The 16745-nt window shown below is 57.5% G+C and overlaps 1 protein-coding gene across 4 annotated transcripts; it reads left to right on the plus strand.

Moving 5' to 3' along the window:
• Positions 1–339: 339 nt before the first annotated feature.
• On the plus strand, positions 340–16745 carry SLC44A2 (solute carrier family 44 member 2). Of its 4 annotated transcripts, none has more exons than XM_038771033.1 (22): positions 340–470; positions 5512–5560; positions 5776–5849; positions 5949–6033; positions 6232–6316; positions 6593–6712; positions 9349–9409; positions 9620–9743; positions 10017–10100; positions 10195–10307; positions 10543–10674; positions 11147–11246; positions 11361–11453; positions 11936–12020; positions 12183–12442; positions 12625–12719; positions 13231–13334; positions 14190–14263; positions 14529–14599; positions 14915–15003; positions 15136–15220; positions 15646–16745. In XM_038771033.1, the coding sequence occupies exons 1-22, from the start codon at positions 431–433 to the stop codon at positions 15765–15767; spliced, it is 2145 nt and encodes a 714-aa protein (XP_038626961.1). In that variant the 5' UTR covers positions 340–430; the 3' UTR covers positions 15768–16745. The 4 variants fall into 4 exon arrangements, with proteins under 4 accessions (XP_038626961.1, XP_038626963.1, XP_038626962.1 ...); XM_038771035.1 differs by having other exon boundaries at positions 16197–16745; XM_038771034.1 differs by lacking the exon at positions 340–470 and adding an exon at positions 5095–5156.

Consider the following 16745-nt stretch of genomic DNA (forward strand, 5'->3'; position numbering starts at 1 on the left):
CTCTCTGGGGCCTCCCCTGCCCGCTCCACCCTGGCCAGGGGTGGCTGCATTTCCAAGCCAGAGCCTGATGTCGGGGGAGGATGGAAAGTTCGGCCTGACTCCGAGAAGTTGGCATTTCCTCCCCGGCCGACTTTCCTTCTCTGCCCTCTCCCGAAAGGAATGGAGGGGAGAGAGGAGACAGAGTTGAACCCCTGCAAGGACTCATGGGCGGGGCTGGGAGCCAGGACGCCTGGGTTCAGCTCCCAGTCTGGCCTGGGCGGGGAGAAGGTGGGCCCCGCCTCCCCGTTGGAGTGTGCTGCCGGGGGCTGGGGGAGCGGGCGAGCCGAGCCGAGCCGAGCCGAGCCGAGCGCAGCTCCAAACCGAGCTGCACGCCAGGAGATGGGGCCGCGCTAGGACCGATCGCCCCGTCCCCCCTGCTCCGGGCCCGGTCATGGAGGGCAACAGGAAGGACCCAAACGGTGGGGAGTACGGTAGGTCCCTCCCCCTGAATGGAAAGGGGGCGCCCGGCCGGGAAGTCGGGGTGAAGCCTTCCCTCCCCCCCCCACTTCCCAAGTTAGATTGGGAACTCGTGGCCCGCCCCCCCGTTCCTCCGCCTTCGGGCCCGTTAGCTTGGGGCCGGGCCGCGCATGCTCCGCCCGGAGCTCCCCGTTATCTCGGCGGCTCAGATGGCAGCCGGCGGAGAGGAGGCGGGGAAGAAGGGGGCCCGACCGCCGGCTGCACCCCTGCCCCGGGGAGATCGGCCCTCCGTCGCCGGGACGTGGGCCAGGAGGGGGAAGCAAGCCGGAATGGGGACCCCGGCGTCCCGGGTCAGGGGGCCCCTGGACCTTGGGGTTCAAACCTCAGCCTCTGCTGCAGTCGCTGGGAGGGAGGACGGAAAATGGGGCCGGAAACAATTTGGAAAAGTTCCAGTCTTCGAGATAGGAAGTCCTGTAACAGGACCCCCCGCCCCCAACCTTCTCCCCTTTTCTCCAGCTTTGTCTGGGGCTCCCCCCCACCCGTGCATGACCCTGGGGGAGGTGAAGGGCGGAGCCGGGAGTTCCTGTAGCCCCCAATATACGTGCGTGTGTGTCTCTGTGTGTTTGTGGGTCCAACTGGGTGTGTGCCTCCTTGGGCATGGGGGTCCGCCCATCTAAATCGGGCCGGGGGGAAGTGGCTCAGGTGGCTGGCTCCCACGAGGCCTGGAAACCGAAAGTACAGCTTCTGCTTTATTTTTAGTTTCCCGGGGTTGTGCTGGGGGCAACTCCTCACTGGCATCTCTGCAGCCCCAGCTTTAGGACCACAGAAGGGTGGGGCGAGGCTTCCAACCAGCTCCCACGGAGCCCCGTGAAGCAGCTAGCAGAGGAGGGGTGGATGCAGGAGGGGGAATGGGAGTGGGAAGAGAAGGAAACGGGGGCCTAAAATAGCTTGAGATCAACAAGGCGGTGCAGGCCTGGGTGGGGTCAGGAGTTTACAGACTGGGCCAGATCTTCCTCCACCCCCTATCTTCCATCACCCCCGCCCGCTCTCCAGGGTGGAAACTGCGGTTGAAAGGAGGGTAGGGCAAGGAGAGGGAGGGAGAGAGACCCTGGCTCAGACTGCGGCTCGATAGGAATCTCGGACCCCGCCCTCCTCCCGCCCCCCCCCCCCCACCCCCAAGCTTGGCCTCCCAAGCAGGAGACAGAAAAGGCTTCAGCCAAGGAAAGGCACAGAGACAGAGGAGTCTGTGTTACAGACATACTGAGATGGAGGGAGGCACACCGAGTGAGATGCAGTGAGAAATATAAAGACATGTCGATTCTCTAAGCTCCTTGTGGGCAGGGAAGGTGTCTACCAACTCTGTTGTATTGTCCTCTCCCAAGCACTCAGTGCAGTGCTCTACGCCCAGTAAACACTCAATAAATACTATTGATTTATCGAGTGAAATGCAGATGTATGTCAGTGCTTACTATGTACAGACCACCGTACTAAACTCTTGGGAGAGTACAATATAGTGGGCAGACACGTTCCCTGTCCTGAAGGATCTTGCTCTCTAGCTGGGGAGACAGACAGGAGCAGTGACAGAGTATAAAGACTGTACCTAAGTGCTGTGGAGGTGGGGTGAGAATTTAAGTGCTAAGGGGGTAGGGACTCAAATGCATAGGTGATACAGTCGGGGCAAAAATTAGAGTGGAGAGATGAGAGATTAGTCAGGGAAGACTTCCTGGTGATGTGTTTTTAGTAAGGCTTTGACGCTGGGGGAAAATGGTGGCCTGTCAGATACGAGAGGGAGTTTTAGAGAAGGGAGGATGTGGGAAACGGGTTGACAGCGAGAGATGAGAGCCAGGCACAATTAGTAGGTTGGCATTAGAGGAGTGAAGTTTGTGGGTTGACTTGTAGTGGGAAAGGAGTGGGAGGGCAGGTAGGAGGAAGAACGCTGGTTGCGTGCCCTAAAACTGATGGTTTGGTGTTTCTGTGTGATGTGACCATAGATGGGCAACAATTGAAGACTTTTGGGGAGTGGGGAGATGTGTGCAGATCTATTTTTTAGAAGAATTATCCTGGTTAGCAGTGTGAAATATAGGCTGGAGAGGGAAGGGATTTGGGGCAGGGACCGACAAACTGAGGGGGAGAGAGAGAGAGATCCCGAGTGAGATGCAGAGACAGCAGCCGGCAAGACCCGGATCACACCGAGTGAGATGCAGAGAGACATCAGAGATAGCGAAGAGACAGGCAGAGGAGCCGAGCAAAACAGGGGAGGGGTTGGGAGGGCTAGCTCTCTCGGATGCTGTGCGTTCCAGTCTGCCTCGGTTTCCCCTTCCTGTCGACCCTCCTCAGCCGTCGGTGTACCGGACGGACCCACCCGCCGAAGCCACGTGCGGAATGGTAACCTGATCAATCAGAGCGGGGCCAATCGGGGAGAACCAGAGAGAGCCTCATCCCTCGGGACCACCTTTTGGGCCCCGGGAGCTAATTACTAATGGCAACCAATGGCAGGCGCGTGTGACGTCACCGTCGGCCAATCGGGTCACCGCAGTCCCCCCCCAGCTGCCTCGTGATTGGTTGAGACCAGCTATGCAGCAACAAATCCCCCGGCCTCGCCAGACCCTGCTTTCTGAGCCATGCTTATACTACGACCCAATGCTCCTGCTCAGTCTCCTTCCCTTGCCCAAAATGCCAGTACGAGTATGAGATGAGCAAGGAGGGAGGACTTGGAAGGCCCTCACTGCTCAGGGGTGCTGTGGAGGCCTCGGAGCCGGAGGGTTCTGGGCTGGGCCCCGGGAGAGGTCTGGTGGTAGTACCTGGCGTCACGGGGTTTGAGAAGGGGCAGGCAGGGTCCGAGAGGACTTCCCTCAAATGTCGACTTGGGGGCTGGGAACTCCCACCTCTTTTCCTCCCCGCCGCCTCTGACAGCTCTCCTTGGAGCAGATCCGGGAGAAAGTTCCCGTCTACAGCTCCTGCTGCAGCCTGCCACCTCCACTTTAGTGCCAGCTCTGTGGAGGCCAAGGGGGCCGTGCCTCCTCCTCCCCCAACCAATTTCCATCTGAGCCGGCCAAGCCGTTGTTTTCCCCACAGCTGCCTGGGCTAGACTTCCAACTTTCCTCACCACAGGGCTAGACAAGGCCCATAAAGCTCTGAGGGTGCTGTAAAAGCCTGTTTGCTCCCTGCATCCTTTCCTTCCCTCAAAATTAAAAAATGGTGCCTCCCGAGAAACACCCACCGAGCCTGAGTCCCACCCAGCAGTGGGGCCTCGAGGAAAGATCCCAGGGTTGGGAGTCAGGAGACCTGGGTTCTAATCCGGCTCTGACACTTGCCTGCTGTGTGACACTGGGCAAATCCCTCCACTTCTCCGGGCTTCGGTTTCCTCCTCTGTAAAAATGGGAATGAGATGAGAAGCAGCTTGGCCTAGTGGAAAATGCATTATCCCTACCTGGTGGAGAGCGGGGAGGGAGGAGGATGGGGAGGGAGGGAAATGCATCTTCCCTCCAACCAGTCCCAAGAGCAAGATAGAAATCAGGACTGCACTCAGCACTAGGGGAGAAGGAATGCTAAAAAGGGTTGTCAAAGGATTGCAATTGCATAATCAACAGCTTCTAAGTAGACTGACTGTCAGTGTAGGGGGAGATGACTGAGGGGAAGGGGGGGGGATGAGGCAGGCACCTCAAAGTGCTTGCTTGGGTCAGCATGAGGAGTTGCATGTAGTTGGACAGTAGGAAGGGTCAAAGTCCGGCTCCCGCTACCTTCCCTTTTGTGACTTTAAGAGACTGGGAGTGTACACTGTTGACATTCACTAAGGCTCCAGCATCCACACCAGGCAAGAGGCTAGCAGTGGCCCTTCTCTCCCCCGCCCTTCCCCCGACCACCATCGTGCTTCCTCCAAAACCACCCTGGGCGCTGTAGAGGGAGCAAATCTGGAGTGGAGTGGGGTGCTCGCTAGATAGATCTTGCAGGGGGGACTGCCACTCAAAGGCTGGACACCTTGTTCAGGGGTTCTGAACTGGCAAGAAGGTCCCGGGGAAGGATGGAGGTAGAGGGTGGCGGGGGTATGATGGTCAACAGGGTCTATTATTCCCCCCCCCATCCTCACCAGCTCTGACCTCCCCCAGTGCTGGACTGTGAACTCCCATTGCCCCACTGAACTCAGTGGTTCACTGGCCCACATCTCCCCCCACCCAAGGAGCTCCTCTTCCCCACGGTAGTCAGACCAACCCAGCTCTGCCCCTTTTCCACTGGCAGGACCTTCCCTGGGCGGCCCCCGGGGCAGACGAGGCCTTCCAGTTTCCAGTGCAGAAAGGGAGAAGCGACGTTCCTGCCCCCGTCCCCCCTCCCATCCTTGTCCCCCTTCTGGCCCCAGCTTCCTTCTACCCCGGGGGCTCAGCGAGTGGCAGGGACAGGTGCACGGTTCATCCCGGGCCTCTTCCCCCGCCTTCCGCACAGCGGCCGTCCCAGTGGCTCGGAGCCAGGGCGGCGCCGGCCTTGCTAAGGCACAGCGGTGGCGGGAGAGGAAGGGAGGGGGGGCGAGACTGGTCTGACCGGTTTGGGCCAAGGCAGGAGATTCGGGGGACCCCATTGGGCTCCTGGTGCCCAGCTGACAGCCGGGGAGGGGAAGGGAGACGCCAGTCCAGTGGAAAGGTCAAAGGACTGGAGCCAGTGCGAGAGAATGGCGGGCGATGGCGAGGAGCTGTACTACGGCAAGCATGGTAGGGAGTGGCCCTGACTCGACCCCTCCCTCCTCCAGGGCTCCGCAGCCGGCAGCCCTCCTGCGGAGGGGTGAGGAGAGATTAGGGCCAGAGCTGGAGCTCTATGGCCCTCAAGGGGAGGGGGTCCCCGCCCCCCAGCCTCCAGTCCGACCCCTGGCTCAGGTTGCCCTCCCCAGACCCTTCACCTACTCTCTTTTCCTAGGGTCCGGCCCGGCTGCGTCTCTGTGTGCCGGGCCCGCTCTTCCCCTCTGCCTGGCACCGCAGAATGGCGGGGTGGGGTGGAGTTTGCAGGGGGGCAGAAAGCCCCAGCAGACCTCTCCCTCATCACCGTGGTGCTCTTGGGTTTGTCTCGCAGGAATTCCACAGAAGTACGATCCCACCTTCAAGGGCCCTATCAACAAGAGGTAAAAATGAGGAGGGGGCACCATGTCCTCCTCCTCCTTCTCCTCCCCCACGCATCCCACTTCCCTCTTTCACCCCTCCTTCCCCATCAACCCCCAAATATGGGGTTCTTGCCTTCCCTCTGATCCGCTCCTCCGGCGGCTGAGATGCTTCAGGCAAGGTCGGGGGGCACCCCAGCCTGACCCCGCTCCCCTCCGCCCCGCCTCCCTCCTGCCAGAGGCTGCACCGATGTGATCTGCTGCATCACCCTGCTCCTGGCCATCGTTGGCTACGTGGTCGTCGGCATCGTCGGTGAGTTGGGGGGGCCGTGGTCCCTGGGATGGCGGGGGAGAGAAGGGAAGAGAAGGTTCAGGGATGGGGGTCTCAGCGATCAGTCCGGCTTCTCCACAGCGTGGACTCACGGTGATCCCCGCAAGGTGATCTACCCCACGGACAGCCGGGGCCAGTTCTGTGGCCAGAAAGGCACGGTCAATGAGTAAGTGTGATCCTTCTTTTCCCCTTTCCCTCCCTCTCATCCCATTCTTCACACTCCAGCCCATCCTGCCTCCCCCTACCTTCAGAGATAGTGGGGCTGGGCAGGAGGGGCTTGGCGAGTCTGTTCTGGACCCCTGCCCCCTCCCAGCTCTGAGCCTGGTATGTGGATCTCCCCCCCCACCCCCCGCCCCCTCGCCAGGAACAAGACCTTCCTGTTCTACTTCAATATCATGAAATGTGCCAGCCCACTGGTTCTGCTAGAGTTTCAGTGCCCAACCACGCAGGTAAATGCACCGTTGCCACCAGGTAGGGTCTATCCCACATTAACTTCCCCCTTCGCCCATTCCTGTCCCATGTAACCCCTCCTCTACGGAAACCTCCCCCTCCCCGAAAACCCAGGGCCTTGTCTTCCCTGAAAAGGGGATTCTCCCTTGCCCCTAAATAGAGTGGGGGGGGGGAGAGCCATAATATCCCCAGATAGGAACTGTGCCCATTGTGTATGAGAGAGAGAGAGAGACAGAGAGAGACCCGGCTGGGCTGAAGAGTTTCTTTTCCCCCAGATCTGCGTGCAGAGCTGTCCGTCCCGCTACCTCACCTACATGCAGGCCCAGAGCAATCCAGAGGAGCTGAAATATTACTCGCAGTTCTGCCAGCCGGGCTTCGACTGGCATCAGGGCAAGGTGAGAGGGTAGCGGGCCAGCTGGGGGTTCTCAATCAATCACTCAATCAATCATATTTATTGAACACCTACTGTGTTCAGAGTATTGACCTACGTGCTTGGGAAAGTGCGGTAGAATTAGAAGACACCGTACCTGCTCTCAAGGCTCTTACATTCTAGCGGAGGAGACAGACACTCACATTACTGATAGAGGAAGTAATAGAGTAGATGAGATATGTTCTTAAGTGCTACCCGGCGGGGGCGGCTGTGGATGACTTAAGTGCTTAAGTAGTGCGGCGGTGCCAGGCACTATACTATGCGCTGGGGTAGATACAAGCTAATTGGGTTGGACATAGTCCCTGTCCTACATAGGGTTCACAGTCTTAATCCCCATTTTACAGGTGAGGGAATTGAGGCATAGAGAAGTTAAGTAACTTGCCCAAGGTCACATAGACAAGTGGCCAAGCTGGGCTTAGAACCCTCTGGGAGTTTACAGTCTAGTCGAGGGAACAGGTATTAAAAATAAATTACAGGTAGGAGAAACACCAGAGCATAAGAATCCATACTTAAGTGTTGTGGGGATGGAGGCGGGGAAAATATCAAAGTGCTTAAGGGGTTCAGACCCAAGTTGAGAAGCGATGCAGAAGGGAGAGAGCGAATAGCGTGGGGAAATGAGATCAGTGCTGGCTGGATCATTTTTCTAAAAAAAAGGTTAATTCCATGTCTCCCCACTCCTCAAGAACCTCCAGTGGTTCTCCATCCACCTTCAAATCAAACAGAAACTCCTTGCAGTCTGCTTTAAAGCACTCAATCACCTTGCCCCCTCCTACCTTACCTCACTGCTCTCTACTACAGTCCAGCCCACACACTTCCCTCCTCTAATGCCAACTTATTCACACTACCTCGAGCGCGTCTATCTCCTCACCGACCTCTCGCCCACATCCTGCCTCTGGTCTGGAATCCCTCCCCCTTCATATCTAACAGATGATCACTCTCCCCGCCTTCAAAGTCTTATTAAAATCACGTCTCTTCCAAAGGCTTTCCCCAACTAGCCCTCATTTCCCCCACTCCCTCTCCCTTCTGTCGCCTTTGCGCTTGGCTTTGTATCTTTTATTCACCCCCACCACTCAGCCCCATAGCACTTATGTACATAATCGTAATTTACTTAAATGTCTGTCTTCCCCTCTGGACTGTAAGCTCCTTGGGGGCAGGGAATGTGTTTACCAACTCTGTGATACTGTGTTCTTCCAGGGGCTTAATATAGTGCTCTGTACACAGGTAAATACGATCGACTGATTGACTGACATCTATTTGGAAAAGTCCTAGAGGCAGAAGGAAATGCTAGATAGCAGGGAAGGAGAGAGGGGAGGGCTAGTGAAATAGATTTGGAAGTCATCTTCAGAGAAGCAACATGGCATAGCAGATTGAGTCCAGGCCTGGGAGCCAGAAGGTCCTGGGTTCTGATCCCAGCCCTGCCACTTGTCTGCTCGGTGACCCTGGGCAAGTCACTTCTCTGGGCCTCAGGTACCTCATCTGTAAAATGGGGATGGAGACTGTGAGCCCTATGTGGGACATAGACTGTGTCCATGATTAGCCCCATGTCCCATGCCCAGCGCTTCGTGCGGTGCCTGGGTACAAAATCAGTGTTTAACAAATACCATAGAAAAAACAGAGTTTCAAAAGAAAGAAGTGTCCATCATGTTGAAGGCAGCTGAGAAACTGAGAAGGATTAGGATGAGAACGAGATCATTGGTCACCCTGGAGAGGGTGGTCTCAACGGAGTGAGGGAGGGAACTGGGGCAGAGCAAGTGGAAGCAGCCGGTGTAGACAACCTATACAAGGAGTTTGGACAGGAATGGGAAGAGGAAGACGGGGGTGATAGCCGGATGGTGCAGTGGGGTCCTGAGAAGGATTTTTTAGGACTTGGGTGAAGGCTGAAGCTGTAAGAGAACAAGCTGTTGAAGATGGCTGAAGGGGAGGGAAGAAGAGGAGGCACGAGGGTCTTTACAAAGTGAAACGGGAAGGGGTCGGAGGCACAGGTGGAGGGTGGGGGGGGGATTCTCAAATCGGGTGGAAGAGCTTTTAAGCGATAGCCGAGGAGGACGAGAGAGTGGATGTAGGGGTGGGAGGGAGCTGGGGAGGTGAGGAGGAGATCTTGGGGAACTCATGCCAAGTTGAGTTGTCAACGAAGTGGTTGGTATGGTCAGTAGGGGCGGGGACGCTGAGAGAATCATCTCAGTGGGGTCTGGAATAGTTGGTGGGGGCAATGGGCATAAAGAGCTGATGAGGGAAGAGAAGTAATGGCGCTGAGTGGAAGGGAAGGCAGAGTTAGAGCAGGTGAGGGTGCATTTGAAGTTGCCCAGGTCGGCCTGGTGCCTGGATTTCTGCCAACAGCCTGTGAGGGCCTGCCTGTGAGAGAGAGGAGGAGGAGGAGAAGAGTAAGGTTCAGACCGAACCGGGCTAAGACCTGGAGCTGCTGGAGTGGGGAGAGGTTGAGCAGCAGCCCAACAGGTGCCCCTCTCTCTCCCTTCCCCTCGTCTTTTTTCTCCCCTTCTCTATTCCCCCCCCCCATTCCCCCCTTCCCCTTTTCCCTTTACTCTTCTCCCCTTCTCCTCTTTTCCCTCCCCACCTACCCCGCCCCATCCTCCCTCCCAACAGAGCTTCGTGGAGGTGCTGCGTGATGGAGACTGCCCAGCCATGCTTACGCCCAGCAAACCCCGTGAGTTTGGGGCAATTGGGTCCAGATAACGCCTGGGCCTCCGGCTGTATCTGCCTGGGGAAGGAGAAATACGATTGAATGAATGAGTGGTCTCTGATCTGACCAGAGTGGTAGCTGCGCTCTTGGGGGGCGTATGGCTGAGGGGGGTGGAGGGGAGTGAGGAGGGGCCCTGGTTCCCTTGACTACTGATCTATTGCCCCCCTCAACCAGTGGTCCGCCGCTGCCTGCCGGCCATCCGGGCCCACAAAGGGGTGCTCTTGGTGGGGAACGAGACCACATTCGATGATGGGCGGGGCCAGCGGCGCAATGTCACAGACCTGGTGGAGGGAGCCAAGTGAGTGGGGGAGGCGGGGGGAGAGGGAGGGTAATAGGAAGGGGAGAAGAGGCCAGGCTCCCAGTTCTCCCCTCCCCACCGTCCCATTTTCTGTCTGACATGGGGCATCCAGCCCTTCCCTTGGCGGGGTGGGGATCTGGGTCTGGAACCCTGTTTCCCTTTCTCCTCCCTGGGACAGTGAACCTTCTTTCCTTCCCAGCTCCTGACCCCTCCCTGATTGGGGGGAGGGAGGGGGGGACAGTGCTGAGGCCCTCCTTCTCCCCCCACCCCCAGGAAGGCTAACGTGGTGCTGGAAGCCCGGCAACTGGCCATGCGTATCTTTGAGGATTACACGGTGTCCTGGTACTGGATCCTTATGTGAGTTTGAGGTCCTTGGGGTACCAGGGTCTGGCTCTTTGTCTCCACACCCCCCCACCTCACCCTTTCTCCCCTCTTCTCCCCTCCCCTCTAGCGGCCTGGTCATTGCCATGGTGATGAGTTTCATCTTCATCGTTCTCCTCCGCTTCCTGGCTGGTATCATGGTCTGGATCATGATCGTCCTGGTCATCCTGGTGCTGGCCTATGGTGCGGGTCCTCACCCCTCCCTTCCTGGCCCCCCAGACTCCTTCCTGGGACCCTGCCCCCCCCTTCATCCCCAACCCCTTCTCTTCCCCGGATCTTTCGGGTCCCTCCACTCCGGACCGACCATACCCTGCCCCCACTGTCTCTTGCCCCCATCCCTGGGGTACTGACTAGTGTTCAGTCGGCGGGGCAGAGGGCTTTGGGTTCCCCGTGACCCTCCTGCCTTCCCCCCACCCAGGAATCTTTCACTGCTACATGGAATACGCACGTCTGCGGGGTGAGGCTGGGGCGGACGTATCCCTCAGTGACCTTGGCTTCCAGACCGACCTGCGTGTCTACCTGCACCTGCGGCAGACCTGGATGGCTTTCAGTGAGTGATCTTGACATGTGTGACTTATTTATGGTATTTATTAAGCGCTTACTCTATTTCAAGCGCTGTTCTAGGCGCTGGGGTAGATACAAGTTTATCAGATTGGACACAGTCCCTGTCCCCCGTGGTGTTCACAGTCTCAGTAGGAGGGAGGAGGATTTAATCCCCGTTTTACAGATATGAGGTAACTGAGGCACGGAGAAGTAAAGTGACTTGCCCGAGGTCACACAGCAAGGAATTGTCGGAGCTTGGATTAGAACCCAGGGCCTCCAACTCCCAGGCCCCGGCTCTTTCCACTAGGCCACGCTACTTCTGCCCCCAATCTACACATCCGACTCCGTGACCTACAAGGCTTCTGACTCCTGATCCGCCCAGGACCTGGTTCTGGAGATGGAAGGGGGCGCGGGGGTCCGTGGGAAATGGCGGGGCGGGGAGGGAATCTCAGCTCTCTGTCGTCTCTCAACCGTGTCAGTGATCATCTTGTGCTGTGTTGAGTTTCTGATCATCCTGCTGCTCATCTTTCTGCGCAAGCGTATCCTGGTGGCCGTGGCACTTATCAAGGAGGCCAGCCGGTGAGGGGCCCCGGGGGAGGAGGGAGGCGGTTGGCAGCTGGGAGGGGAGTGAGGGACTCCGGGGAGCGGTTTTAATCCCCACTCCTCTGTGTCGTCATCCCCCCCAAACTGCAGGGCTGTGGGCTACGTCATGTGTTCCCTGCTCTACCCCCTCGGAACCTTCTTCCTGCTCTGCCTCTGCATAGCCTACTGGGCCAGCACCGCCGTGTATCCAACCTGCTTCAACCCGGCCCCCTCTGGACCCCAAAGAGGCCACCCAACCCGCGGTCTCCACTTAGTGCCTGTGGAGAGGTTGAGGGGGCAGGTGGATGAGAGGATTTGGCCGCGGGCGGCCCCCTCCCCATCCTTCCCCGACCCCGCAGTCAGTCAACCATTCAGCGGTGTTTGCTGAGCGCCTGCTGGGTGCGGAGGACAGTACGAAACAGTAGAGTTGGTAGAAACGTTCCCCGCTTAGTCAGGAAAGGCCTCTTGGAGGAGATGTGATTTGAACAAGGCTTTGAAGGTGGGGGGAGTGGTGTTCTGTCAGATGTGAAGGGGGAGGGAATTCCGGGCCTGAGGCTGGACATGGGTGAGGGGTCGGTGGCGAGACGGAGGAGATCAAGGTACATCGAGTAGGTTGATGTAGATGGGTGAAGTGAGAGTGCTGGATTGTAGTAGGAACCCATTCCCCCTTAACGCCCAACCCCCAGCTTCCTGTCCACGTCCAACGAGGCCGTCTACAAAGTCTTCAATGACTCAGCCTGTGACTTAGCTGGACAAACGTGTGACCCCAAGGTGAGAGATTGGAGGGGACGGGTAGCCCCGGGCGGGGGCCCCCAAAAACAATAGACTCCCTTACCCCCTACTGACCACACTCCCCTCCGTCCCCGCTGATCATCCAACTCCCCCGCTGACCCCCGCCCGCCTTCACCCGCTGACCATGTGGTCCCCTCTCAGAACTTCACAACCAACGTGAGCCAGCAGTGCCGGGATGCCCGCTGCCAGTTCGCCTTCTATGGAGGGGAGACAAGCTACCACCGGGTGCTCCTGGGGCTGCAACTGTACAATGCCTTTATGTTCTTCTGGTTGGCCAACTTCACCCTGGCCCTGGGCCAGGTCACGCTGGCCGGCGCCTTCGCCTCCTACTACTGGGCCCTCCGCAAGCCAGATGACCTGCCTGCCTTCCCACTCTTCTCAGCCTTTGGCCGTGCCCTCAGGTCTACCCCAGGGGACTGGGATGGCAGGGGGCGGGGGGGCTTAGGAGGAACTGGAGGATGGGAGGGGTCTGGTAGGGGGCGGGGGCGGGGAAGAGGTGGTCAGGGGTTTCCTGGGGGAGGGGACCAGGAAATGACCACCCACCTGCTTATCATCCCCCTTTCCCTCACCCCTCCCCTCACAGGTACCACACTGGCTCCCTGGCATTTGGCTCCCTGATCCTTGCCATCGTCCAGCTCATCCGGGTCATCCTGGAATATCTGGATCATCGCCTCAAAGGTTTGGTGGGGGGGGGGGGGGGTGCTGCCCTGGAAGAGATAATAATAATGGCATTTTATTAAGCGCTTACTATGTGCAAAGCACTGTTCTAAGCGCTGGGGAGGTTACAAGGTGATCAGGTTGTCCCACGGGGGCTCACAGTCTTAATCCCCATTTTCCAGATGAGGGAACTGAGGCCCAGAGAAGTGAAGTGACTTGCCCAAAGTCACACAGGTGACAGTTGGCGGAGCCGGGATTTGAACCCGTGACCTCGGACTCCAAAGCCCTGGCTCTTTCCACTGAGCCACGCTGCTTCCTTTTAGACTGTGAGCCCACTGTTGGGTAGGGACTGTCTCTATATGTTGCCAACTTGTACTTCCCAAGCGCTTAGTACAGTGCTCTGCACACAGTAAGCGCTCAATAAATACGATTGATTGATTCTCTGCAGACGGGGGGCTAGAGAGGGATGAGTGGGGATGGTCCGAGCGAACTCTCCTTCTCTCATTCCCCCTCTCCTGCCTCCCACCCCCAGCTGCAGAGAACAGGTTTGCCAAATTCCTCCTGACCTGTCTCAAGTGCTGTTTCTGGTGCCTGGAGAAGTTCATCAAATTCCTCAACCGGAATGCATACATCATGGTGAGTGACTCAGTTTCCCCGGCTCTCGGTCTCTCTCACTCACGCACGTCAGCAAGAAGCGGCATGTGGGCTAGGGGAGGTGATCTGGAGCTGGTAGGCAGAAGTTCTAATCCCGACTCCGCCTCTTGGAGAAGCGGCGTGGCTCCGTGGAAAAGAGCTCGGGCTTGGGGAGTCAGAGGTCATGGGTTCAAATCCCGGCTCTGCCAACTGTCAGCTGGGTGACTTGGGGCAAGCCACTTCACTCCTCTGGGCCTCAGTTCCCTCGTCTGGAGAATGGGGATGAAGACTGGGAGCCCCCCGTGGGACAACCTGATCACCTTGGAACCTCCCCAGCGCTTAGAACAGTGCTTTGCACATAGTAAGCGCTTAATAAATGCCATCATCATCATCATCTTGCCTGCAGTGTGACCTTGGGCACGTCACTTCACTTCTCGGTGCCTGTTACCTCATCTGTAAAATAGGGATTCAATCATATTACCTCTTTTAGACTGTGAGCCCACTGTTGGGTAGGGACTGTCTCTATATGTTGCCAACTTGTACTTCCCAAGCGCTTAGTACAGTGCTCTGCACACAGTAAGCGCTCAATAAATACGATTGATTGATTGATTGATCTGTAAAATGGGGATTCAATCATATTCCCTCCTAGACTGTGAGCCTCCTGTGGGACGGGGACTGTGTCCAACCTGATTAACTTGTATCTACCCCAGTGCTTGGCACACAGTAAGCGCTTCTCAAGGACTATTATGGTTACTGTTATTACCACCCCAGGGGGTGGGTATTGGGAGTATCAGGTAGGACCCTGCTGACCCCCTCCTCTGTTCCTCCTCTTCACTCCCTTAATGTGCCTCCCAACAGATCGCCATCTACGGCACCAACTTCTGCACCTCAGCCAAGAACGCCTTCTTCTTACTCATGAGAAACATCATCCGGTGAGAGCCGGCCCCTTCTCCGCATGGACCGCCTGCCACCACCCCTCTTCCTGGGCCAAGACCTTGCCTCTTTCCTCTCCCTCCCATCCCCCCCGCCTCCACCTGTGCTATGCCTCGCCCCTCTACTCCGTCTGGTAGCTATAATTAACCACTCCACCACCCCTCAGCACGAACCAACCCACACTCAATCCGGTGGGGACCATTATATGCCCTCCCACCTCAACCATCCCATCCAGTGTCTCTCATATTCTCTTGTTTTCCCCAGGGTGGCCGTACTGGATAAAGTGATAGACTTCTTGCTCCTCCTGGGCAAGCTCCTGGTTGTGGGCAGCGTGGGTAAGGGCTCTCCTCTCAATTCCCCCCCCCCCCCTTTTTTTAAATGGTATTTGTTATGCACTTACTATGTGCCAGGTACTTTACTAATGGCTAAGGGTAATCCCTGTCCCCTGTAGCCTAGTCTCACTTTTTCTCTCATACCCTCGGGTCTCTGCAGCCTGGTTTCTCTGTAGCTGTGGGCTGAGCTGACTGGTGTGTTTTCCCGCTCCCCCAGGGTTGGGATGGGGGCCATCGGGACCCTTTCCTCCCTCTCTCTCTCTTGTCCCTCACCACCCCAGCCCTTTGGCCTCTCTTTTTCTCTCTCCCCTCCTGCAGGTATACTCGCCTTCTTTTTCTTTACCCATCGCATCAGGATTGTGCAGGACACAGCACCCCCGCTCAACTACTATTGGGTCCCCATCCTGGTATGTTGGCATGTGGGCGTGCCCATGTGCGTGCAGCCGTGATGTTGTCGGTGCCGCTTGGCTGTTCCTGGGGGGATGTTGTAGGGCAGCCAGGGCCTGGGTTGTGATAGCTATGTTTTCCTCTCCTTGCAGACGGTCATCGTGGGCTCCTATCTGATTGCTCATGGCTTCTTCAGTGTCTACGGCATGTGTGTGGATACGCTGTTCCTCTGTTTCTGTGAGTGTCAGCCCCCACCCACCCTCCTCTAGCCCCATGATCTCTGGCGGGGGCGGGGGGCGTTCAGAGACGGCCAGACCCTGGCTCCTTTGGGCGAAGCTGCAGTTTCCATGTCCTAGACTCCCAGTCTGGTCCCCACACCCCTTTGCCCCCCACCACTGCAAACACCTCCCCTTCCCCCCCCCCACACCCAAGCTGCAGCTCTAACATCTCTCCTTGCTCCTATCCACATCCCCCAACTCCCCTTCCTGGTTTCTGACCTCTTTGGAGGGATCTGGTCTGCAACTAACCCTGCTGTTTCCCTCTCTGTCTCTGGTTTGATCTCTTGGCTCTTCCGCTGTGCCACCTCCTTGCCAATCCCTGTCCCCCTCGCTCCCCACCTGGTCATTCCCCCCCCTCCCCATGCTAACCCCGTGGGGCTCCAGGCGAAGACCTGGAGCGGAACGACGGCTCTGCTGAACGGCCATACCACATGTCGCCCGAGTTGAGGGCCATCCTGCTCAAGGGGAGTCTGGAAGCGGCGAAGGGCACCGATGATGAGGGTTGAGGAGGGGGTGGCACTACCCTCACCCACTGCATCTCACGTCTCCTCTGGCCGGGCGGGGGGACGGGACAGGACCTGAGGGGTTGTCTGCATGTTATCTGTGTCTGCCCATGACTGCCCCCAACTCTGTCTGTCCGTCTGCCTGTCAATCCATATGTGTGTGTGTATGTGTGTGTGTGAGAGAGAGAGAGAGAGAGCGCCCAGTCAGCTCAACTCTGGGTCTGAACTCACCTCATGTGGGGAAAGATGGTGAGTGATTAGGTGGGCTACTAGCCCAGACTCCCTCTCTTCCCCTTTGTCTCCTGGCCTGCCCAGGATCTGACTCCTCCTCCTGCTTCCCGCCATCTAGCTATGCATTTCTCTTGGCTGGGGCCTCTTTTGGGGCTGGACTGACGCAGCCCCCCGCCCCCCGCCCCTCCACTTTCTCCACAGTGGAAGATCTGGAACGCAACGACGGCTCAACTGAGAAGCCGTATTTTATGTCCTCCAACCTCAAGAAGCTCCTGAAAAAGTCCAACAAATCGGCGGAGCTGTAGCAAGAACCCAACCCCTGCCCCCATCTAACGTCACTGCCAAAAGACGAGGCCCTGCCTCACCCCCTCTCCCCCAGAACCCCGTAAGGTCACCGCTCCGCACTGTAAGCTTAAGCTTTTAACTAAGGGGGAAGAGGTCACCTGGCCATGAGGCGGTGCCCCTCCTTTCCCCCCACCCAAGCTGGGATGATTTGGTTCATCCCGTCCCTCTCCCAGCCTTTTCCCCAGCCCCAGAAGTGTCTCTCCATTGTTCCCCTTTTAGGCTCAGAGGACAGTAGGGATTGGAGTGGGGAGGTGGGTGAGAGGCCAAACTCTAAATTATTCTGCTTCGAGTTTCTGTGTTTGAACCCACCTGGTTCCCCAGCTCCTGCAGGTGACAGAGACTGACTGCAGTGGGATCTCATTCTATCCAGAGCCAATAAAAGGTCTTTGATTTTTTTTTTTTAAA

Source organism: Tachyglossus aculeatus, chromosome X2, assembly GCF_015852505.1.
Source record: "Tachyglossus aculeatus isolate mTacAcu1 chromosome X2, mTacAcu1.pri, whole genome shotgun sequence".
Lineage (NCBI taxonomy): Eukaryota > Metazoa > Chordata > Mammalia > Monotremata > Tachyglossidae > Tachyglossus > Tachyglossus aculeatus.

Bases quoted from the DNA above. Each gene is read 5' to 3' on its own strand.
- SLC44A2 (XM_038771033.1), top strand. From the start codon at position 431: ATGGAGGGCAACAGGAAGGACCCAAACGGTGGGGAGTACG. The intron at 11,454-11,935 runs GTATCCAACCTG...CCCAACCCCCAG, and splicing joins TACTGGGCCAGCACCGCCGT to CTTCCTGTCCACGTCCAACG. The intron at 12,720-13,230 runs GTTTGGTGGGGG...TCCCACCCCCAG, and splicing joins TCTGGATCATCGCCTCAAAG to CTGCAGAGAACAGGTTTGCC.